The sequence below is a fragment of the Leptopilina heterotoma genome, unplaced genomic scaffold (genome assembly GCF_015476425.1).
Source record: "Leptopilina heterotoma isolate Lh14 unplaced genomic scaffold, ASM1547642v1 Lhet_52, whole genome shotgun sequence".
NCBI lineage: Eukaryota > Metazoa > Arthropoda > Insecta > Hymenoptera > Figitidae > Leptopilina > Leptopilina heterotoma.
The window spans coordinates 5,198,691-5,220,996 of NW_025111114.1; the positions used below are offsets into that span (position 1 = coordinate 5,198,691).

At 23.9% G+C, this 22,306-nt stretch overlaps 1 protein-coding gene across 10 annotated transcripts in view; it reads left to right on the forward strand.

Moving 5' to 3' along the window:
* The first annotated feature begins 139 nt into the window (after positions 1-139).
* LOC122507841 overlaps positions 140-22,306 on the forward strand; it is a 34,128-nt gene continuing 11,961 nt past the window's right edge. For 7 of the 10 annotated variants that reach the window (XR_006302171.1, XR_006302172.1, XM_043620780.1 and 4 more), the window contains exons 1-14: positions 142-407; positions 1,128-1,179; positions 1,265-3,247; positions 6,344-7,025; positions 9,777-9,996; positions 10,471-10,914; positions 12,861-12,946; positions 13,209-13,422; positions 14,247-14,353; positions 14,543-14,699; positions 15,401-15,539; positions 18,543-18,801; positions 19,192-19,361; positions 19,497-20,081. Coding sequence is in view for 8 of the 10 variants with exons in the window: in XM_043620780.1 (XP_043476715.1) it covers positions 1,174-1,179; positions 1,265-3,247; positions 6,344-7,025; positions 9,777-9,996; positions 10,471-10,914; positions 12,861-12,946; positions 13,209-13,422; positions 14,247-14,353; positions 14,543-14,699; positions 15,401-15,539; positions 18,543-18,801; positions 19,192-19,361; positions 19,497-20,081 (5,052 nt within the window). In the remaining 2 variants the exon portion in view is untranslated. Of the gene's footprint in view, positions 408-1,127; positions 1,180-1,264; positions 3,248-6,343; positions 7,026-9,776; positions 9,997-10,470; positions 10,915-12,860; positions 12,947-13,208; positions 13,423-14,246; positions 14,354-14,542; positions 14,700-15,400; positions 15,540-18,542; positions 18,802-19,191; positions 19,362-19,496; positions 20,082-22,306 lie in introns of all 10 variants that reach the window. The other 3 variants (XM_043620779.1, XM_043620775.1, XM_043620777.1) reach the window with 3 other exon arrangements.

The following is a 22,306-nucleotide window of genomic DNA, read 5'->3' on the forward strand; positions in this document are numbered from 1 at the left end:
TTGTCGACAACAATATTAATGAGAAAGAAATTATAAATTTTGATTGTGAAGATTGTGAATAATTGTGAACCACTGGCAATGGCTGTCAGTGCCACCGGTTGGTGTCAACTCGAACCCTCTTTAAAAAATGTCTGTGTCACTCTTGCTCTGCCGACACTCCGACACACAGGCAGGAGATTGTGAAAAATTTGTGACGTTTATGCTGCTGTGGCTAAACCGCAATTCCCTTTCCCTAATGTGTAAAATGTTGTGCCGATTTTTTTTTTAATATCCCTGAAATTCCAAGCGAACTGTTTACAAGCAAAATTTAGTGGTTTTTGAATATATAGTGAAAGGAAAATTGGTGCTGGTAGAAATAATAATGCTTTTATTAGTGCTCGAATGTGAATACAAGAAACGATAGCTTGGTGAGTATTATAGTTACTACACTCTTACAGACTTTTCACACAGCTGGTAGAAAATCTTTTAACACTGTCAATTTAGAAAGTTTCTTTTTTCAATAATTTTCCCCGGCACTTGAACCTGAGGTTTCAATGTAAAAGTGCATCCTCACTGTTCCGATTACATAATTATTTCTAAATTATTTACTTTGTCTTGAGGTAAAAAAAAAAAAAAAAAAAAAAAGCGTTCAATGAGCTTATAAAATTGAAACGCCTTTTGAATTTGGATTTTTTTTTCAATCTTAATTCTCAATTTTCCATCTGTTAAAATTAGTATAATAGAATATTGAGGTTATTGACATTATTGCAGGGGAATTTTCTAATTCTTTTTCGACAGATTGTTTGTAAATAAGTGTTACTTCACTCTTGACGTTTTTGACCTCATTGATACCTTTTATCTATTTTTTTTACATTCTTTTTCTTTTTTAATCTCTATTCGAAATTTTTCCTAAAGGGGGAAATTATTTTGCAGTTTTTGTTTCGAGAAAAATCTTTTTAGAGCTGATGGAAAAGTACTTATCTCTTTTTGATTGGTAAATCTAGGTAGTAAAAAAAATCTTTTTTTTAATTACGAATTCGTTTTAATGAATTAAATTATATGCAAATTTTTTCAATTTTAGGTAAATTATTTCTATTGGATTTAAAGCGTGTATTTTCGATTTGTGGTTGATAAAAAATTTTTTTCAGGTACTCGATAGATTTATAAATTGAAAGGTGCTTTATCAGCAGTAGTATGAGTGTGAGTATAATTTATATTTCTGGTCTGAAAGCAAGTGAATAGATAAGAAGACATGAATTTTTTATTTATTGCGCTTTAATTTTAGAATCCATATCGTGGACGACCGACTCGATCGAGAGTGGACACAACAACTGGCTATGGATTGCAAAATCAAAATTCTTGGAATTCAATGCCGGGTCAAGTGCCATCGAACGTACCGCAGGGCAATGTCTTCCATACTCAAGCAACTGGAGTAAATCAACCGAAATCCACCGATCCATGGGACTGGGGCACAGACAATGGAAATAACGGCAACGATTCATGGAATTGGAGCGTTGATCAACAACCGGAAGCTCATTATTCACCGCAACAACCTCAGCAACAGCAGCAGCAACAACAACAACAACAAAATCAGTTCATTCCCTACCAGAAACAAACGCCACCAGCTCAGGATAATTACTACAAGAGTTTAAACGGAAATAATAGACCATTAACAAATCAGCATTCCACATCAGGTAGAAATACTCCGCGAACAAATCTCAGTCGTGAATCAACTCCAAATCACGCGGACCCATATTTTTCGTATCAGAATTATACATTTAATCAGCAATTACCACCAGCGCAGAGACCAAGTTCGACAAAATCGAATTCATCAGAACATTGGGCGAGTGATCAACAACAATTTTCCTTCTCGCCACAAAGTTTACCGCCGCAAACGCATTCGTCACAGCCGCCAGTTGGGAATTTCAATTGGAACGAACGGCAGGCAGTTTCGCTGCAAAATTGGCAGGAGCAGCCGAAAAATCCCGGATATTGGCAGGAGGCGGCCAATGAAACTGGGAATCAGTGGAGTCAACAGCAACCGATTCCCTCGCCTCAGACTCCGCAGCAGCAGACTTCGCCTTTGCAAAATATTCATCAGCAGACTTCGCCTTTGCAAAATCTTCATCAGCAAACGCCTCTTTTGCCAACTGCTCATCAGCAAACGCCTCCTTTGCCAACTGCTCATCAACAAACGCCCGTTCCTCCCCAAACTCCAATTCAAATCCACCAGCAAACTCCTCCGATTCAACAAAATTCCCAAATTCCCGCTCAAACTTTCCAACAAATTCCCAATTTCCCACAATCACCACAATCACAAAATTGGCCCGTGGAACAACAGGAGCAACGAGGCTGGTCGAACAATTCCGATCAATGGCAGAATCAAAATTCCGAAGCCTTCTCTGGTCAAAACCCCCAATGGTCATCAAATCCCCAACAATGGCAACAGGAACCAAGTCAAGAGATTTCAAACTCTTGGCAATCCCAACAAACTGATCATCCCATCAAAGAAAATTCCCCCGACAATGAATCGAATCGAATTTCCTCCACCGAATGGCAGACAATTCGCCCCTCAGCACATTTTGCCTCATCAAACGCCTCCACTACCTCAGGATCAACCGCGAATATTTCCAATATCACCGAGCAGACCGAGGAGAGAAAGAAACTAACACCAGCCACTAGTTCAACTTCCCTGAACGATTCAACAAATCTATCATCCGGTCCACAAACTAAAGCGAAAGCCACCTTCAGCGCTCAGGACAGTCTTCAAGATCAGGAGAATATCGAACTCGATTGGAATGCCGACAGTGAATGGCAAACAACCGAACTTGCGACTGGACTCAATCAAATGAATATCTCGTCGAAAAATTCCCAAGATAATCAAAAAACAAAAATTGATTCCCCTGCCGAAGGGGAAAATTCAATTGATGAGAGTGAGAGGGAAATTCAAGATCAAGGGGAAACTGGCTATGATCAATGGTATAATCAGAGTAATCAGAGTAGTTCGATGAGATTCACGAATATTCGGAGTCAAAAATGGTCGGCTGAGCAGAATGTGGAGAATTATGAGAATATTCAACAACAGGCGGCGGATTTCATGAATTTGGAAGTTGTCGCTCCGGAAATGCAAGTTAAGGATATTTATGGATCGAGGGAATCGATTAATCAGGAGACGTTGGATAATGATCAGAAAATCGCTTCGCCAAAGGAGACGGTTAGGGAGTTTAATAATGTCGAGGTTCCTTCGTTGATCAATCAACCAGAACAGGTAAATTCTTAAATATATTTCGCATTTGGTAAGAAAATTAAATTTAAAAAAAAATAGTGGAAAAATTAAAATTAAATTAATTGCAAAATTGAAAAAAGAGACAAAAGAAAATTGGTAATTTTTTTACCTTTCTTCATCGAAAAAATTAATTTGACAATTAAAAAAACACGTTTTAGTCAATTCAATAAAATAAATTGAAATAAAAAATAAGAATTAGCAGAATAAGCATTCTGCTAATTCTTATTTTTTATTTCAATTCTTATTTTTTGGAAATTCAATTATTTTTCAAATTTTCATTAAGATTATAATTTTTATTCATTTTAAGAATACAACTTGAAAATTATTTTTAAAAGTGAAAAAATGTTCTTTCAAATATTGAATTGAATTGAAATATTGAATTACATTTTATTATTGAAAAATTGTTTTGCAATTTTTAAAAATTATATTCAGGAATTCAACTATCTCGTATTTTTTCAGAATTTCGAAAAAATTACATATATTCAAAATTTTCAATAGTTTTTGTAAAAAAAATACTTAAATACTTGTTTCTTATTTATTTTTCTGCAGAGGAATTAAAAATTTTAATCCATTTAATTTAAAACTTTTTGAAATTTAATTATTTCTAAAAATTATAACTCCAATTCTTTACAAATTCAATTATTTTTATAGAATTTTTTTTACAACTACTTATTGAAAAAAATTATCTTCTTTTCTCGGAAATTTAATTAAAATTGTATTGAAATTATTTGAATTCTTGTAAAGAATTTTTTCAAAATTTTTGAAATTAATTGAATTCGTGGAAAGAATTTCTTAAAATTATTGAAATAATTGAATTGTTCGACAAAATTTATTACAATCTTCGAAAATAATTGAATTTTGTGGAAGAATTTAATTAAAATTGTATTGAAAGTAATTGAATTACTGCAAAGAATTTTAACAATTTAGAAAAATAATTGAATTCTTGAGAAGAAATTTATACAAATTTTGAATATAATTAAATTTTGTTGAAGATTTTAATTAAAATTATATTGAAAAAATTGAATTCCTGCAAAGAATTTTACAATTTAGAAAATTAATTTAATTATTGAGAAGAATTTTATGAAATTTTTGAAAATAATTGAATTTCGTGGAAGAATTTAATTAAAATTGTGTTGAAAATAATTGAATTCCTGCAAAGAATTTTACAATTTAGAAAAATAATTTAATTCTTGAAAAGAATGTTATGACATTTTTGAAAATAATTAAATTTTGTGGAAAAATTTAATTAAAATTGTATTGAAAATAACTGAATTTCTGCAAAGTATTTTTATTCATTAAAATAATTAAATTGAGCTGCCGGATCAAAGAAGGGCACATAACCCATTTGAATTACATTGGTTATGTGCCCTTCTTTGATCCGGCAGCTCAATTGTTTCTAAAAATTTTAATTCTAAAAAAATTGAATTATTGCAAAGAAGTTTATTTTTTATGAAAGTAATTGAATTCTCAAGAAGATTTTTATGTAAATTGTAAATTCAATTCAATTTTATTGAAAATAATAGAATTTTTTCGAGAAATTGTATATGAAATAATTAAATTTTGTAGAAGAATTTTTTTATTTACGAAAATAATTGAATTTATACCAAGAATTTTATTATTTACAAAAATAATTTAATGTTGGTAAAGAATTTTGTTAAAATTTATTAAAATACATAATTAAATTGTTTCAAAAAAGTTTATTAAAATTTTCGAAAATATTACATTTTTGTCGAATAATTTAAATTTAATTTGAATTAAAATTTAAAAATAATTGAATTCCTGCGATAAATTTTTTTATTTCCGAAAATAATTGAATTTTTACGAATAATTTTATTATTTGTTGAAATAATTGCATTGGTTTAAAAGGAATTTTCTTGTTTTGAAAATAAATTAAATTTTGGCAAAAAAATTTGTTAATATTTTTGAAATAATTGAATTTTTTCGAAGGATTTAAATAAAGTTTTTGAAAATAATTGAATTTCTGCGAAAATTGTTACTAAAGTATTTATAAATATTTGAATATTTTTTAACAAATTTTATTAAATCTGCAAAGAATATTTTTATTTATTAAAATAATTTAATTTCTACATAGAATTTAATTATTTACAAAAATGATTCGAATGTTTCAAAAGAATTTTATTTTTTTATGAAAATGATTAAATTGTTTCGAAAAATTTTTTATTTTTCAAAATAATTGAATTTCTACAAAGAATTTTATTATTTATGAAAATAATTGAATTGTTTTAAAAGAATTTTATTTTTTATGAAAATAATTGAATTGTTTCGAAAATAGTTAAAATTTTTATAAAAATAATTGAATTGTTTCGAATATAGTTAAATTTTTTATGAAAATAATTGAATTGTTTCGAAAATAGTTAAATTTTATAGAAGAGTTCAATTAATTTTATATTGAAAATAATTGAATTATTTCGAAAATAGTTCAATTTTGTAGAAGAATTTAATTAATCTTGTATTAAAAATAATTGAATTCTTGTGAACAAATATCAAATTGTTTGAAAATAATTGAATTTTTCGATTGCAGTAATTAAAATTTTTGAATATAATTGAATTCCTATCAAGAATTTTACTATTTATTTATAAAAATATCTATTTGAATTCTTTCGACTAAATTTATTAACATTTTTTTTATATAACTTTTAACGAATTAATAATTGTTATTTATGTAAATAAATAATTAATTATTATTATTTCTTTACATAAATATCAATTTTTGAAAATTTGAATTTGAAATTATTCAAAAATTGAAGTTGGTATTTAAAAATAAATAATTTGCAAAGTGCAATATTAAGAATAGTTTAAAATCTGCATCGAGGAAAATTTGAATCGACTAAAATTCTCAATAAAGAAAAAAATGTTTCTTAGTGTCACAAGTCTAAGAAAATTATCCAATTGTAGAAATTAAATTATGCTTATATAGAAATATAATTTAAGACCTGGGGACTTATTTTCAATAAATAAATAAACAAGTTCCTAAAAAAGTAGTAAATAGTAGTTTTTAGTAGATAAGTGCGAATATATATTTTCTTAGAGTGGAAATTAATTTTTCTTCCTTTCCAGGCGCCGGACAATTACGAATTTGCATCAAACGATCGGAATACATTCTTGGAGACTGGCGAATTAACGGATTCGCATGAGGAGCACGAGCCAACGCCACCGAGCCAGGAGGATGAAAATGACGAGGTACCGAACGATATTCCATTCCTGAGGGAAGTACCAGGTCAGAGTTCAGTGGATCCGCGAAGAAATGATCCAACTGGTCAGGAGCAATACGGACAGGCGCGTATCACTGATCCAAGGAGGAATGATCCTTCGGGACAGGAGCAGACGCAAGTCAGAAGTGTTGTCGATCGTGCTGAGAGACGTGACGTTCCACCGGGTCAAGAGAGAATCACTCCATTATTGCAGAGAGTCGATAATACGGACATAATGGAGCGAAGAAACGATCCATCGGGTAGAGAGAGATCACTGCCGCCGCCACCACCACCGCCGCAACAGCCGCGAAACGATCCATCGGGCGAGGAACGATCATCACTGCAACAAATTCCAATTCAAGTTCCACTTGAGTCGAGTGAATCGCGCGAAATACCCGGCAGGGGAAACGAAATCGAGGAGGCAATTCAGCAGAGCGACAGTGATCTCAGGCAAATTCTTGGCGGCTCATCGCCTAATGAATCGATCCAGACGGTTAATGATAGATCTCGGGTTATTACTGGATCACAGGAAGTTATGAATTCTGCTCGTGAGTTTAATATCATTTTTCCCTACATTTGTTTTTGGCTTTTTCAAATTGCAAAAAAAAAAGAAGAAGAAATAATTTGCAATTTGCATATTAATAATAATTAAATATTAAAGAGTTAAAAACTCTTTAATATTTCATTATTCTTAATATGCAAATTGCAAATTATTTATTTTTAAATACTAACTTATATTTTTGAAAAAAATTAAGTTTTAAAAAATTGTTATTTCTGTAAATAAAGAACAATTAATATTAATTAGTTAATTATTTATTTACATTAATAACAATAATTAATTAGTTAAAAATTATTTAAAATCTTTTAATAACATTTTTCGAAAGAATTCAAGTAGATATTTTTATAAATAGAAAAAAATCTACGCAGGATATTCAATTATTTTCCAAAATTTTAATTACATCCATGGAAAAAATCCAATTATTTTCAAACAATTTGATATTTGTTCACAAGAATTCAATTATTTTTAATATAAGATTAATTGAATTCTTCTACAAAATTTAACTATTTTTTTAAACAATTCAATTATTTTCATAAAAAATAAAATCCTTTGAAATAATAAAATTCTTGGTAGAAATTCAATTACTTTCAAAACCTTTAATTATATCCATCAATAAAATTAAATTATTTTCAAAAATAAAAATAAAATTCTTTGCCAAAATTTAATTATTTTCAAAAAAATGAATTAAATCAAAATAATTCAATTATTATTTTTATAATTAATAAAATTCTTGGTAGAAATTCAATTACTTTAAAAAAATAAATTAAATCAAAATAATTAAATTATTATTTCTATAAATAATAAAATTCTTAGTAGAAATTCAATAATTTTCATAAATAAAAAAAATTTGTCGCAGGAATTCAATTATTTCAAATAAAATTTCTAAAAAGAATTCTATTATTTTCAATCCAATTTTAAAAATTGAATTTTACAATTTACATAAAAATCTTCTTGAGAATTCAATTATTTTTATAAAAAATAAACTTCTTCGCAATAATTCAATTATTTTTATAAAAATTAAAACTCTTAGAAACAATTCAATTATTTTAATAAACAAAAAAATTCTTCATTTTCAATTCAGTTTTAATTCAATTTGTAGAAAATAAATCAATTTTTTTAAATCATTTAATAACATTATTGAGAGAAATTCAATTATTTTCAGTAACTTTAATTACATCCATCGAAAAAATGCAATTGTTTTCATAAATATAATAAAATTCTTTGCCAAAATTTAATTTTTATTTTCAAAAAAAAATAAAATCAAAATAATTAAATTATTTCTATAAATAATAAAATTCTTGGTAGAAATTCAATTATTTTCAGAAATAAATAAATTTTTCGCAGGAATTTAATTATTTTTAAATTTTAATACAAATAAAATTTAAATCTTCGACAAAAATTTAATATTTTCGAAAATTTTAATAAACTTTTTTGAAGCAATTAAATTATGTACATATTTTTAAAAAAATTCAACAAAATTCTTAACCAAAATAAAATTATTTTTATAAATAATAAAATTCTTCGTTGAAATTCAATTATTTTCATAAATAAAAAAAAATTTGTGACAGGAATTCAATTATTTTAAATAAAATTTCTAAAAATAATTCTATTATTTTCAATCCAATTTTAATAAAATTAAATTCAATTACTATCTAAATAAAAATCTTCCTAAGATTTTGATTTATTTATTCTTTGCGATCATTTAATTATTTTTATACAACTTAGAAATTTTGATAACATTTCTTGGAAACATTAAATTATTTTCATAAACAATAACATTTTTCACGGGAATTCAATTATTTTTTTAAAAATTCTACACAAGAATTGAATGATTTAAAAAATTTTTTTAAATTCTTCACAAGAACTGAATTATTTTCATAAATAATAAAAAATTCAAAACAATTCAATTATTTCTCATACAATTTTATATAATTAATTGCAAGTATTCAATTATTTTTATAAATAATAAAACTCATTGCAAGATTTCCATTATTTTTAATACAATTTTAAGTGAATTCAATTTTTCTCCAAAATATAGTTTCGATGTATTTTACTTTTTTGCCAATTATTAAATTTTGGCAAAAAATTTTGTTAAATTATTTAAAAAATAATTGAATTGTTTCAATATTTTTTCATAAATGTTTATTAAAATTTTCGAAAATAGTTTATTTTCGAATAGATGGAAGATTAAAGTTATAATTGTGTTAAAAGTAATTGTATTCTTTTAATTTTTTGAATATAATTGAATTTCTGCAAAAAGTTTATAAAAATTTAGGAAAAAAAAAAATGAAAAATTTTATTGAATGTAATTGAATCTTGCAAAGAATTTTTTTTACTCATTACAATTATTGAATTGTTTCAAAGAATTAAAATTTTTATAAAAATAATTGAATTATTGCAATAAGTTTATTTTTTATAAAAATAATTGAATTCTTAGGAAGATTTTTATGTAAATTCTAAATTTAATTCAATTTTCATTAAAATTTTATTGAAAATAATAGAATTCTTTCGAGACATTGTATTTGAAATAATTTAATTGTTTCAATTATTTAATTTTTTTTTTTTTGAAAATTTTAATAAATTCTTTGCAAGAATTCAATTGTTTTTAAAGTTACTTTTTGCTACTTTTTTTAAATGTAATTATTTATCGAGTGCAAAGACTGTAATTGTTTTTAGCTTTTTAATATTTAGATTCATAATTATTTTTAACTTTTTAATTAACTCTTATTTTTTTCCGCAGCTTTGGCAATCATGCAAGAATCGGTCGCTGAAAGTCGAAGCAAACGAGAAGAGGCAGTTGGTGCTTCAATAGAGGGAAAAGGACCGACTAGATCCCAAAATCGAAGAGATTCCTTCGAGGATGGTGACGATGAGCACTCGACGAACGGTCGAGATGAAAGTAGAGAAAGATTGAGAGAAGGAAGCACCGAACACAAACGATTCGAATCAAATCGACCCTAGTAAGTAGGAAAAAAAATACTTTTCCAAAATTAAAATACTCTTCTAATATTAATTTAATTTACGAAATGAAAAACAGAAAGTAGAAAAAATACTTTTCAAATTTACAATATTCTGTATTTTTCAATTTAAAAAAAAAAAGAAATGAATAAATAAATAACACGAAAAAGGAAAGAAAAAGAACTAAACTAAAAAAGAGAAAGAAAAAGAAATAAAATGAAAAGTAAAAAAAAAATAAAAAGGAAAAAGAGAAAAATAGAAAAGCAAGAAAAAAAGAAAGAAAGAAAACGAGGAAGAAAAGAAGAAATAAATAGAAAAAATTTACTATTAAAAAGATATTAAAAAACAGAATGATTTCCAAATTTCGAAAACTATTGAAACTCCTCCCAATTAGTAAAATTGAAATTTAATTACTACTGTAATGGCTATGAGTCAATAATTAATTTTGAAAATTTAATCGAAATTTTAAATTTCAGCTATGACCGTGAACGGGAATATGAGGACGATTATTATTATGAGCGTCGTCGGGGAGATTACGATCGTCCCTACAATTCACGGGAGGATTTGGATCGTCAAAACGCATCTTTTCGCGATGAAGAACGCAGACATGGGAGTCGTGACGATTTGGATCGACATGGACGTGAGGAAGCGGATAGAAGAATGAGACCAAAAAGCGATGCTGAGGAGCGCGATGGCAGGAGAAGAATTGAAGATCATCGTCGTGAACGTGAGGAATTAAGACGTCGTGATCGTCAGGGAAGGGATTATGATCCACGTTATTCGCGGGAAAGAGAATTTCCTGATCGCGATAGACGGCGTGACGATAGAAGACCGAGATTTGATTCAATGAGGAAATTTGATGATTACGATCCTAGAGATCCTTACAGACGGGAATATTATGATGATCCTTACAATAGAACGTATGTGATTACAAAAGTTTTTCTAATTATTTTCATAAATTTTCAGAGATATCATCCGCGAAAAATTCTTTGGAGGAATTCAATTATTTTAAATACACTTTTAACATTATTCTTTGCCAAAATTTAATTATTTTCTAAAAAATAAAATACTTCTAAACCAATTCAATTGTTTTGATAAAAATTAAAATTCTTCAAAACAATTCAATTATTTTTATAAATAAAAAAATTTCCTCACAGGAATTCAATTGTTTCCAATATAATTTCTCGCAAGAATTGTATTTTCAAAATAATTTTAATTATATTCTTCTATAAAATTCAATTATTTTCGAAAATTTTCATAAACTTTTTCGAACAATTCAATTATTTTCAAAAATATTAACAAAATTTTTTGCCAAAATTTAATTATTCTCAAAAAAATGAAATATTTCTGAACAATTCAAATAATTTCTATAAATAATAAAATACTTCGAAAAAATTCAAATATTTTTATAATTGAAAAAAAAAATTCGCAGAAGTTCAATTATTTTCAATACAAGATTAATTGGTCTCCTATACAAAATTTAACTATTTTCGAAACAATTCAATTATTTTCAGAAACTTTAATTAAATCTTTCGATAAACTTCAATTGTTTTCAAAAATATTAACAAAATTCTTTGCCAAAATTTAATTATTTTCAAAAAATTAAAATACTTCAAACAATTCAATTATTTTTATAAATAATAAAATACTTCGTAGAAATTCAATTATTTCCATAAATAAAAAAAATTCTTCGTTAAAATCCACTTATTTCAAATACAATTTCTCGAAAGAATTCTATTATTTTCAATTCAATTTAAATAAAACTTAATTTAAATTTACAATTTAAAAAAAACTCTTTCTAAGAATTTAATTATTTTCATAAAAAATAAACTTCTTCTCACTAATTCAATTATTTTTTTTAAGAATTAAAATGTTTAGAAAAAATTCTATTATTTTAATGAATAAAAAAATTTTTAGAAAAAATTCTATTATTTTAACGAATAAAAAAATTTTTTGCAGGAATTCAATTATTTTCAATACAATTTTAATTAAATTCTTAAACAAATTATTTTCAAAAATTTTATTAAACTCTTCTCAACAATGGAATTAATTTTCAAAATTGTTAAATTCTTGGCAGGAATTCAATTATTTTCAATCAAATTTTAATGAAATTGGATTAAATTTACAAGTAAAATAAAAATCTTTTTGAGAATTCAATTATTTTAATAAAAAATAAATTTCTTCGTACTAATTCAATTATTTTTTTTTTAAATTAAAATTTTCAGAAACAATTCAATTATTTTAAAGAATAAAAAATTCTTTGCAGGAATTCAATTATTGTTAATACAATTTTAATTAAATTCTTGTAAAATTTTTTGCAGGAATTCAATTTTTTTTATAAATCGTAAAATTTTTGTCAGGAATTTAATTATTTTTAATCCAATTTTAATAAAATTGAATTAAATTTACAATTTAAAAACAAATTTTCCTAAGAATTCAATTATTTTTATAAATATTACAACTCTTAGAAATAATATAATTATTTTAATGAGTAAAAAAATTCTTTGCATGAATTCAATTATTTTCAATACAATTTTAATTAAGTTCTTTAACAAAAATTATTTTCAAAAATTTTATAAAATTCTTATCAAGAATTCAATTATTTTTATAAATAGTAAACTTTTTACAGCAATTCAATTATTTTCAATACAATTTTAATTTAATTCTTCTAGAAAATTTAATTATTTTCGAAAAATTCGAATAAATTTTGTCGAATAATTCAATTATTGTTTTTGAAGAATTTTAATAAAATTCTCTAACGAATAAAATGAGAGCGGAGAAAACTTTATGTCCATTGATTAATTTACTATTTACAACTAATAATAATTGATTTACAAATTTTTAAAATTACTATTATTTGTTTCAGTTCACGGCCATCAAGCAGATCTTCCTATAATGACAGAGATCGAGAATACTACATGCGATCAAGAGATCCCTATTATGGTTACAACGGTAATTTTTTTCTGTAAATAATAAATAGTAAATAATTTAATTGTTTAATTTACCAACAAAGAGAAGTAAATATTAAATATTGATTTTTTTTGTCTGACAATAAATATTAAAATCAAATAGCTTCTTAATAAATATAATAATAAAATATAAAACAAAATAAAATTGAATAAACAATAAATTAGAAATTAAATTGAATAAAAAGTAAATGAAAGTAAAATTCAATGCAAAATGAATGGAGCATTAATGGAGGATACATTTTCAGGTTACGGAGCGGGTTATGATTACGGATCGAATTATAACAATAATTACTATCTTTATTTGGAAAATTTGCGTCGCACTAATCCAACTGCCTATATGGAATGGTATCACAAATATTATGCGAGTCAACGACAGCAACAGCATCCTGCCAGTGTCAGTACCACTTATCCAGAGGACAGAGCAAGTGTTCATTCAGGTCGAAGCTCATGCGATGATAGGTTAGTAAAAATCAAAAATTAAATGCACATTTAAAGGAATATTTAAATAAATAGGTAATTATTTAAATAAAAAAATATTTAAATAAGTAAATATTTATTATCGAAATGACTAAATTTTATTCAATTAATTATTAAATTAATAATTGATAATTAATTAATTATTAGTTTATAATTAGTTTATCATTAATAATTTATCATTAATAATCAGTTAATAATTAGTTGAATAACATTTATTCATTCCTAAAAAAATATAATAATTTCTACAGTTATAATATTATTGTAATTTGATTTGTAAAATTTATTTTGTAAAATTATGTTTTGAATTAATGAAAATTATTAAAAAATGAAAAATTTACAATTTTTAGTTAATTAAATTAATTTAAATTGAATATTAGATTTTTCACGAAACCAAGCGTTTACTTCCAAACGCCGAATAAAGCATTGTACGTGCCGTGTTTTGGATGTGCCGGATGGGCGAAAAGCGCGAAAAATCCCTTAAGGAGGCGATTATTTCGTAATTTGAATAGGTGAAAAGCCAAGGGGCTAAAATTTCAAATCCAAAAAAAAAATTGTTACGATTATTCTTTTTTTAAGTAGAAACGCTAGATTTTTAGTGTAAAAGGCTTTTCTTTCAAAAATTTTACTAAAAAGAACTAAATTACCACTAATTTCGAATGTTAGGTACTAAAATTATTTTTTAAAATAATTGAAACAAAAAAATATTGAAAAATTTAAAATTATTAAAAAATTATTTATCGCTTGTTACAGTATTGTCGAATTTTATTTATTTTCTGAAATTTTAATTTACACTTTTTTTATTTTAGAACCACCAGTGAAAAGCGTAATTTAGGCGAAGTAACGACATTCGATGATTCTATCATTGCAACATCTCGCATGACACCAACTAAATTTTCCACGGCTCACGTGAAGGGTATTTTTATGTTTATTTTCTATTTTTAATAATATAGATTTTCAAAAATTGAATTCCAAACTAACTCAAAAATGAGAGTAATAAAATTACATTTTTTTTTTGGAAATTACTATTAGTATAAATTTAACAATTAACACTTTAGTAAGACTAAAAGAGAAAAATTTTTACATTATAATTTTTTCATTTTAGGCTCATTTTCAATTGGATGTTTGCTTCATGTGCATCCAGCTTATCCAGCTGATGGAGAACGGGCGAAATTGGACATTTTCAGAGTTGATAATCTCTTGCAAAATGATCCAGTTGCCCGTGAACTGCGAACCTATCCTGGACCATTAATTAAGCAAGTGTAATTAGCATTTGAACATTTAAGCATGCGTATTATTTTTTCTTTTAGAAAAAAAAACTCTTGGGTTAAATGGTGAAATTTCTTTCCTAGAATTTAATTTTTGTTTCGTACCAATAGATAATCAGACTAATAATAATTAACAATTATCATAATTTAATTATAAATAATTAGCAGAGTAATTAATCAGTTTTACTAATTTATTTATTTACTTATTTATTCAATTTATACTATTTTCCAAGGTTTGAAAGTTTAAAGACATTTTTTTCTATTCAAATATTTTTTAGAGTTACTATAAAAAATAGAAAAATAAAATTAAACACTTATTTAGTCAAGAATTAATTCTTCGATTATAGAAAAAAAAATTTTTGTTGAAAAATACAATTTAAATTCTAAATGAATTTTGAAAATAAATTATTAATAGTTTACTAATTGTAAAGAATTTTAATTATTTAAATTAATGAAATTAATTTATTGATTAAAAATGAAACTAACTATGACTTATTTTTAATTAAAAATAAAAACAATTTTTGTAAGTTTCAAATTACTTTATGTAGTTGAAATTGAAATTTGAAATAATAATATTTTAAAAATGATATCCTACGTACGCTTGCTTAAGTAGACTGTGCAATTTTAATACAATAGAAAAATATAATGTTCACTTTTGAAATTAAAATATGCAAATTTTCTTTTTTAAATTACAGAGGTGTGACACACAAGAAGACCATCATCGAATACTGCGAGAATAAAATAAAAAAAGCGGCGAGCAATAATGACATGATGGATCGGGCTTCCTATATTCTTCTTTATGAACTTATGATCATGCTCATTCAACAAAATGGGGTAATTTTTCGCCTACTTTAAATTTTTATTTGATAAAATACAATTTTACTTATTTAACGTTCTTTGTTTGCAAAAATATTTATTTTTATTATTTTTCTCGTTTTTTGTTCGTAAAAATATTTAATTTTATTCCGAGTTGCCACATGTCTGGAAAAAGTCAGGGATTTTTATTAAAGTGCTGGAAAAAATTAAATTTGCAGGATTTATAATTAGTTTGATTTAATTGTTTAATATATATTTAAATAATTTTTTTAAATCTTGGATTTGTAGAAGAATTTTAATTAAAAACACTAGAAAAATTGAATTTTAGAGAATTTACAAATGTTTACATAAATTTAATTATTTTCAAAAGTTTTAAAAAAATTCTCGTCAAAATTCAATTATCTTTAAAAATTATAAAATTTTTCTTCAAAATTCAATTATTATCATAAATAAATAATAAAAATTTCACAGGAATTCAACTATTTACAAATTACAAAAATATTAGAATTTTTCACAGGAATTCAATTATTTTCAAATATTTTAATAAAATTGTTCGAAAGAAACCAATTTTTTTTAAATACAATTTTAATTAGTTTTTTTTTAAATAATTCAATTATTCTTTTAGATTTTAATAAAATTCTTCCCAAGAATTAAATTATTTAAATAAATAATTCTTCTAAAGAATTCAATTATTAAAGATAAATAACAACATTATTCCCGAAAATTCAATTATTTTGCGGCATTTTAATAAAATTCTATGCAAAATTCAATTGTTTTCATCTCAAGAATTCAATTCTTTTTAAAAGTAATAAATTTATTCTTGGAAATTCAATTATTTTTAAAAAATGTTATAAAATCGTTCGCAAGAATTCAATTATTTTCATAAATAATAAAATGCTTTTTAGGAATTCAATTATTTTAAAAAAAAATTTAACAAAATGCCACACAGACATTCAATTATTTTCAAAAAATTTAATTGAATTCTTTGTGAAATTTAATTATTTTTAAAAACTTTTCGCAATTCAATGATTTTCAATATCTACTATTTTCATAATATTCCCAATCAGAATTCAATTATTTAACAAAGTTTTTGTAAAAATCTTCGCAAGAATTTAATTCTTTTCATGAATAATAAATATTTCACAGGAATTCAACAATTTATAAATTTTTTTTATAAATTTCTTCGCAATAATTCAATTATTTTCATAAATAAAAAAATCGTTTTACAGAGATTCAATTACTTCCATGTAAAAATAAAACTCGTCATAGAATTTCAATTATTTTTAATACAATTTTAATTCAATGCTTCAAAAAAAAGTGTAATTATTCTTGTCTGTTCTTGTAAATTTTTATTAAAATTCGTCAAAAAATTCAATTATTTAAAAATTTGTTGATAAAATTCTTTATGAGAATTAAATTTTGAGAAACATTCATTTATTCAATAATTTTTTCATTTATGTATTAAAATAATTGAATTCTCGTAGAATTTTCTAATAAAAATTTTGAAAAAAATTAATTGACTTTTTTTAAATTACTTCGTTTTGATTTTTTAAATATTTATTTGAATAATTTCTGAATAATCAAAATTTTGTAAAATTGAATTGTAAACAAATGGATTTGAAAATTCTCTAGAAACTTTTGCAAAAATTTATTAAAAATAATAATTGATAATTGTTCATTTATTTCTTTTTGAAGAATTTTAATAAAAATTTTTGAAATTAATTACATTTTTCGAAGAATTTACTTAAAAATTGTATTAAAAATAATTGAAATCATGTGAGGAATTTTATTATTTAGGAAAATAATTGAAGTCTTGCAACGAATTTTTATTATATTTTTTTAAAATAATTGAAATCCTGTGAAGAATATTATTATTTATGAAAATAATTGAATTCTTTTGAGAATTTTTATTAAAATAGTAGATTTCGAAAATATTTGAATGTCAGCGAAGAATTCCAATATTTGTGAAATGTAATTGAATTCTTGCCAAAAATGTTTGAAAATAATTACATTTTTCGAGGAATTCATTTAAAATTGTATTAAAAATGATTTAAATCCTGGGAAAAATTTTATTATTTTTCTGTAAATTCTTACAACGAATTTTATTACATTTCTTTTAAATAATTGAATTGATGTCAAAAATTGTAATACTTATAAAAGTAATTGAATTCTTGCGAAGGATTTTATTAAAATTTTTCTAAATAATTTAGTTTTTCTTGAAAATTTTTTTGGAAGTTTAAATTATTATAAAACAGGAAGATATCGAGCTATCTTTATGTTTTATAATAATATTCTTAAAAATTATTGAATTTCAAAAGGTTTAAAAAATTGTTTTAAAATCTTAATTCCTATGGAAAAATAATAATGATTAAACATTTATTTAAAAAAGAAATTATTCGAATGTTTTTGAATAATTTTATAATTACAGAAGTTCTTAAATAAATGTAATAGAACATTTTTTTTGAGTATATCGAATAATTTTTAGAGTGAATCAGAATATTCTTTAGGGTCAGGGAGAAAGTCGAAATTTTGTCTGGGAATCAGGGAGTAATCAGGGAAAAACAAAATTAATTTTTTAAAAATTAAACAAAACCCTGTTATTGTTTCTCACGTTTTTCATTCGCAAAATATTTCTTTTTATTGTTTCGCTCGTTTTTTATTCGTAAAAATATTTATTATTATTGCTTCTTACGTTTTTTGTTTGCAATATTTCTAAAGTTTTGAACGAATTTTTTTTCTGTTTAAATATTTACAAATATTACTATCCAAAACGGAAAAATAATTAAAATTAAACATTTACATTTGTTGAGAATTAATTTTTCTTTATTAATATAAAAAATAATATTTTTTTGCAAAAAAAGATACAAATTAGAAGAAGTAAAGAAATATTATCGTTTATTTTGAATTTAAAAAACTTCAGAGACATTGTTTGCAAAAAATATTTTTGTTTATTTACGTTTTATTATTTGTATTTCATTCTCTTTTATTTATAATTTACGTTTATTTATTTGTTTTTTCTAGAATGTCGTTGGAGTTGATATTGCAGCGCTTTTGCTACGAAATAAAGACGCATATCCCTACAATAAAAATCTTCGTGAACCAGTGAGACGTGAATCGACCATATCGCAAAGATCTGCCGGCTCAGGGGAAGATGGAAATGTTCGCGATACACTCACACCGAATGAGAAGGAAGACACTGCGAAACAACGAAAAACAATAAATCAATTGACGGACGAATTTCGAAATACTTTACTCTACGGTCTCGTACAGGAAGCTTTAGGTTTGTTCTATTCCCGAATATTTATCGCTCAAAATTTGTCAACTATTCAATTTTTTATTATTTGTAACCATTTCATTGATTTCTCTCGTTGACTATTTATTTTTACTTTTTATTATCAATTATTTATTTGTTTCCATTTCATTAAATTCTCTTTTATTTTTTATTATCAATTTTAATAAAATTTTATTAATTTTAATAAATGTTATTTATTCAAATAAATAAAAGTAATTTTAAAAGTAATTTTTTTAAATTTTCCTGTTGACTATTTAATTTTATTTTTTATTAACTATTTTTTTGTAACAATTTTATCAAATTTTCTTGTCTGTTTTTATATTCTGTTATTAATTACTTTTTTGTAACTAATTAATTTATCATTTTTTTGAAAAATAGAATTCGCGATGGATGAGGGACTTTGGGGACACGCTCTTTTCCTCGCTAGTAAATTGGATAAACGAACTCACGCCTCAGTTATGACCCGTTTTGCAAACAGTTTACCATCAAACGATCCTCTCCAAACTTTATATCAACTTCATTCTGGTCGAGTTCCAGCGAGCGTTACTGTAAGTTTCGATTAATTAATATCAATCTATAATTAATTAAAATATCAAAAAATAAGTAAATACACGAAAAAGGTAATTGTAGAATTAAAAAAATAAATATTCTCTCTAAAAATATTCTCTATAAATTTTTTTCAGTGTGTTGCGGACGCAAATTGGGACGATTGGCGACCCCATTTGGCAATGATAATTTCAAATGCCTCACAAAATCCAGAAGTGAATCATCGATCAATAACAATTCTCGGCGATACATTGGCAGCAAGAGGCGACATAAATGCCGCGCATTTTTGCTATATTTTAGCGCAAAGCGATTTTGGACCGTACGGCACGAATGGAGTGAAATTAGTTCTCATTGGTTCGAATCATCATAAATCATATTCTGAATTTATCAACAATGATGCAATAATGTTGACGGAAATTTATGAGTACGCTCGTAATTTAAGTGAACCTGGCTTTACAATTGTTGATTTGCAAAATTTCAAATTTCACCTCGCATTGAAAATGGTTGACTATGGATTAATCGAGAAGGCATTACTTTATATTGAACAAATTGCGGTGAATATTGCCAATGAACCAGCAAAATATAAAATATCATTTATCAATGAAATTTATACTTTGGGCAATAGAATTAAATTTCACGATCCTGTTTGTAAGGATTCTGTCGAGGACGTCGCTAATCTTGTTTGGCTCAATAAACTCGAGGAGATTGTCAACAAATATCAGGTAATTTGTTAATTAATTACAGGGTTGCTACGCAACCTGGAAAACCTGGAAATTTCAGGGAATTTTATAAACCTTGAAAAAACTTGGAAAAGTCAGGGAATTTTGATCGAAATCCTGGAAAATTGTTGTTTTCTAAAGTTTATTCTTGAAATCTAATTTCACTTAAATATTTCAAAATTAATTCAATTTTAAAAGAATTGTGTTTACAATTTTCATAAGTAGATGAACTTTAAAAGATTTTGATTTAAAATTTTGTAAAATTTCAATTTTAAATGAATTTAATTAGAAATATTATTAAACTAAAATTCTTCTGAAATTAGTAAAAATATTTAATATATATTTAATTAGTTTTATTAAAAATAATGGATTTATAGAAGCATTTTAGTTAAAAACACTAAAACAAATTGAATTTTAAAGCAAAATTACAAATAATTGCAGAAATTCAATTATTTTCAAAAGTAGTAAAATTCTTTTCAGAAATTCAATTATTATCAAAAATTTTAATAAAATTCTTGGCAAAATTTTAATTCTTTTCAAAAACTTTCCTCAATTCAATGATTTTTAATATCTACTACTTTAATAAAAATTCCTAAAGGAATTCAATTAGTTAAAAAAAATTTTAATAAAATTCTACGCAAACATTTAATTATTTTTATAAATAATAAAAATTTCTCAAAAATTCAATTATTTACAAATTATTTTCATATATTGTTCAATTATTTTCATGAATAATAACATTTTTTGCTGGGATTCAATTATTTTCATAAATAATAAGACTCAATGCTGAATTTCAATTATTTTTAATACAATTTTAATGGAATTCCTCGAAAAAAGTTCTTATTCTTCAAAATTTTATTAAAAATTATTAAAGAAATTTAATTATTTTAATAACCTTTAGTAAAATTTATTTATTAGAATTTAAGTATGATTTTCAATAAATTTTTAATTAAATTTCTTTAAAGAATAAAATTATTTTCAAAAATTTTTAATGAAATTCTTTGCGTAACAATTCAATTTTTTTAAAAATAATTTTAATAAAATTCTTCACAGAAATCCAATTAGGTTTAAAAATTAACAAAAATTATCGTCAAAATTCCAATTATCATTATAGATAATAAAATTTTTTTCCGAAATTCAATTATTTTTAAAACATTTAATAAAATTCTTTTCAGAATTTCAATTATTTTTAATACAATTTTTATTCAATTTCTTGCAATTATTCTTAAAAATTTTATTAAAATTTATCAGGAGAATTCATTTATTTAAAAATTTGTTGATAAAATTCTTTATGAAAATTCAATTAATAAAATATTTATTTTTATAGTTAAATAATTGAATTCTCGTAGAATTTTCTAATAAATATTGATTTAAAAATGAATCTCAAATTAGAATCTTTGAAAATTTGAACTTTTTATACTTTTAATTAAGAATTCTATAGAATTAATTGAATTCGTGACAAAGAATATTATCAAAAATTTTTAATAATAATTGAAATTCTGCGATGGGTTTTATTATTTATGAAAATAATTGAATTTCTGCAAAAGAATTTTTGTAATTTTTTCAAACTAATTTAATTCTTCCGAGGAATTTAATTTTAATTGAAAATAAATAAATTGTTTTAAAAAATTCTATTGACATTTTTTTAAAATAATAAATTTCCTAGAAAGAATTTCATTATTTATGAAAATAATTGACAACTATTATTGAAAAGAATTGTATTTATTTACGAAAGTAATTAAATTTTAGTGCAGAATTTTATAAGTTATGAAAATAATTGAATTTCAGCGAATGGATTTTATTATATATGAAAATAATTAGGTACATTTTTGCGAAAAATTTTATAAAATTTTTTTTAAATAATTGAAATTCTGCGATGAGTTTTATTATTTAGGAAAATAATTGAATTTTAGAGAAGAATTTTTGTAAATTTTCCAAAATAATTCAATTCTTCAATTATCTTTATAAATAATAAAATTTTTCTCCGAAACTCAATTATTTTCATAACTTTTAATAAAATTCTTGGCAGAATTTCAATTATTTTTAATACAATTTACATGAAATTTCTCGAAAAATGCAATTATTGTTAAAAATTCTATTAAAATTCGTCAAGAGAATTCAATCATTTAAAAATTTGTTGATAAAATTCTGTATGAAAATTCAATTTTAAAAAACATTCAATTGTTTAATAAAATATTTATTTTTATAGTTAAATAATTGAATTTTCG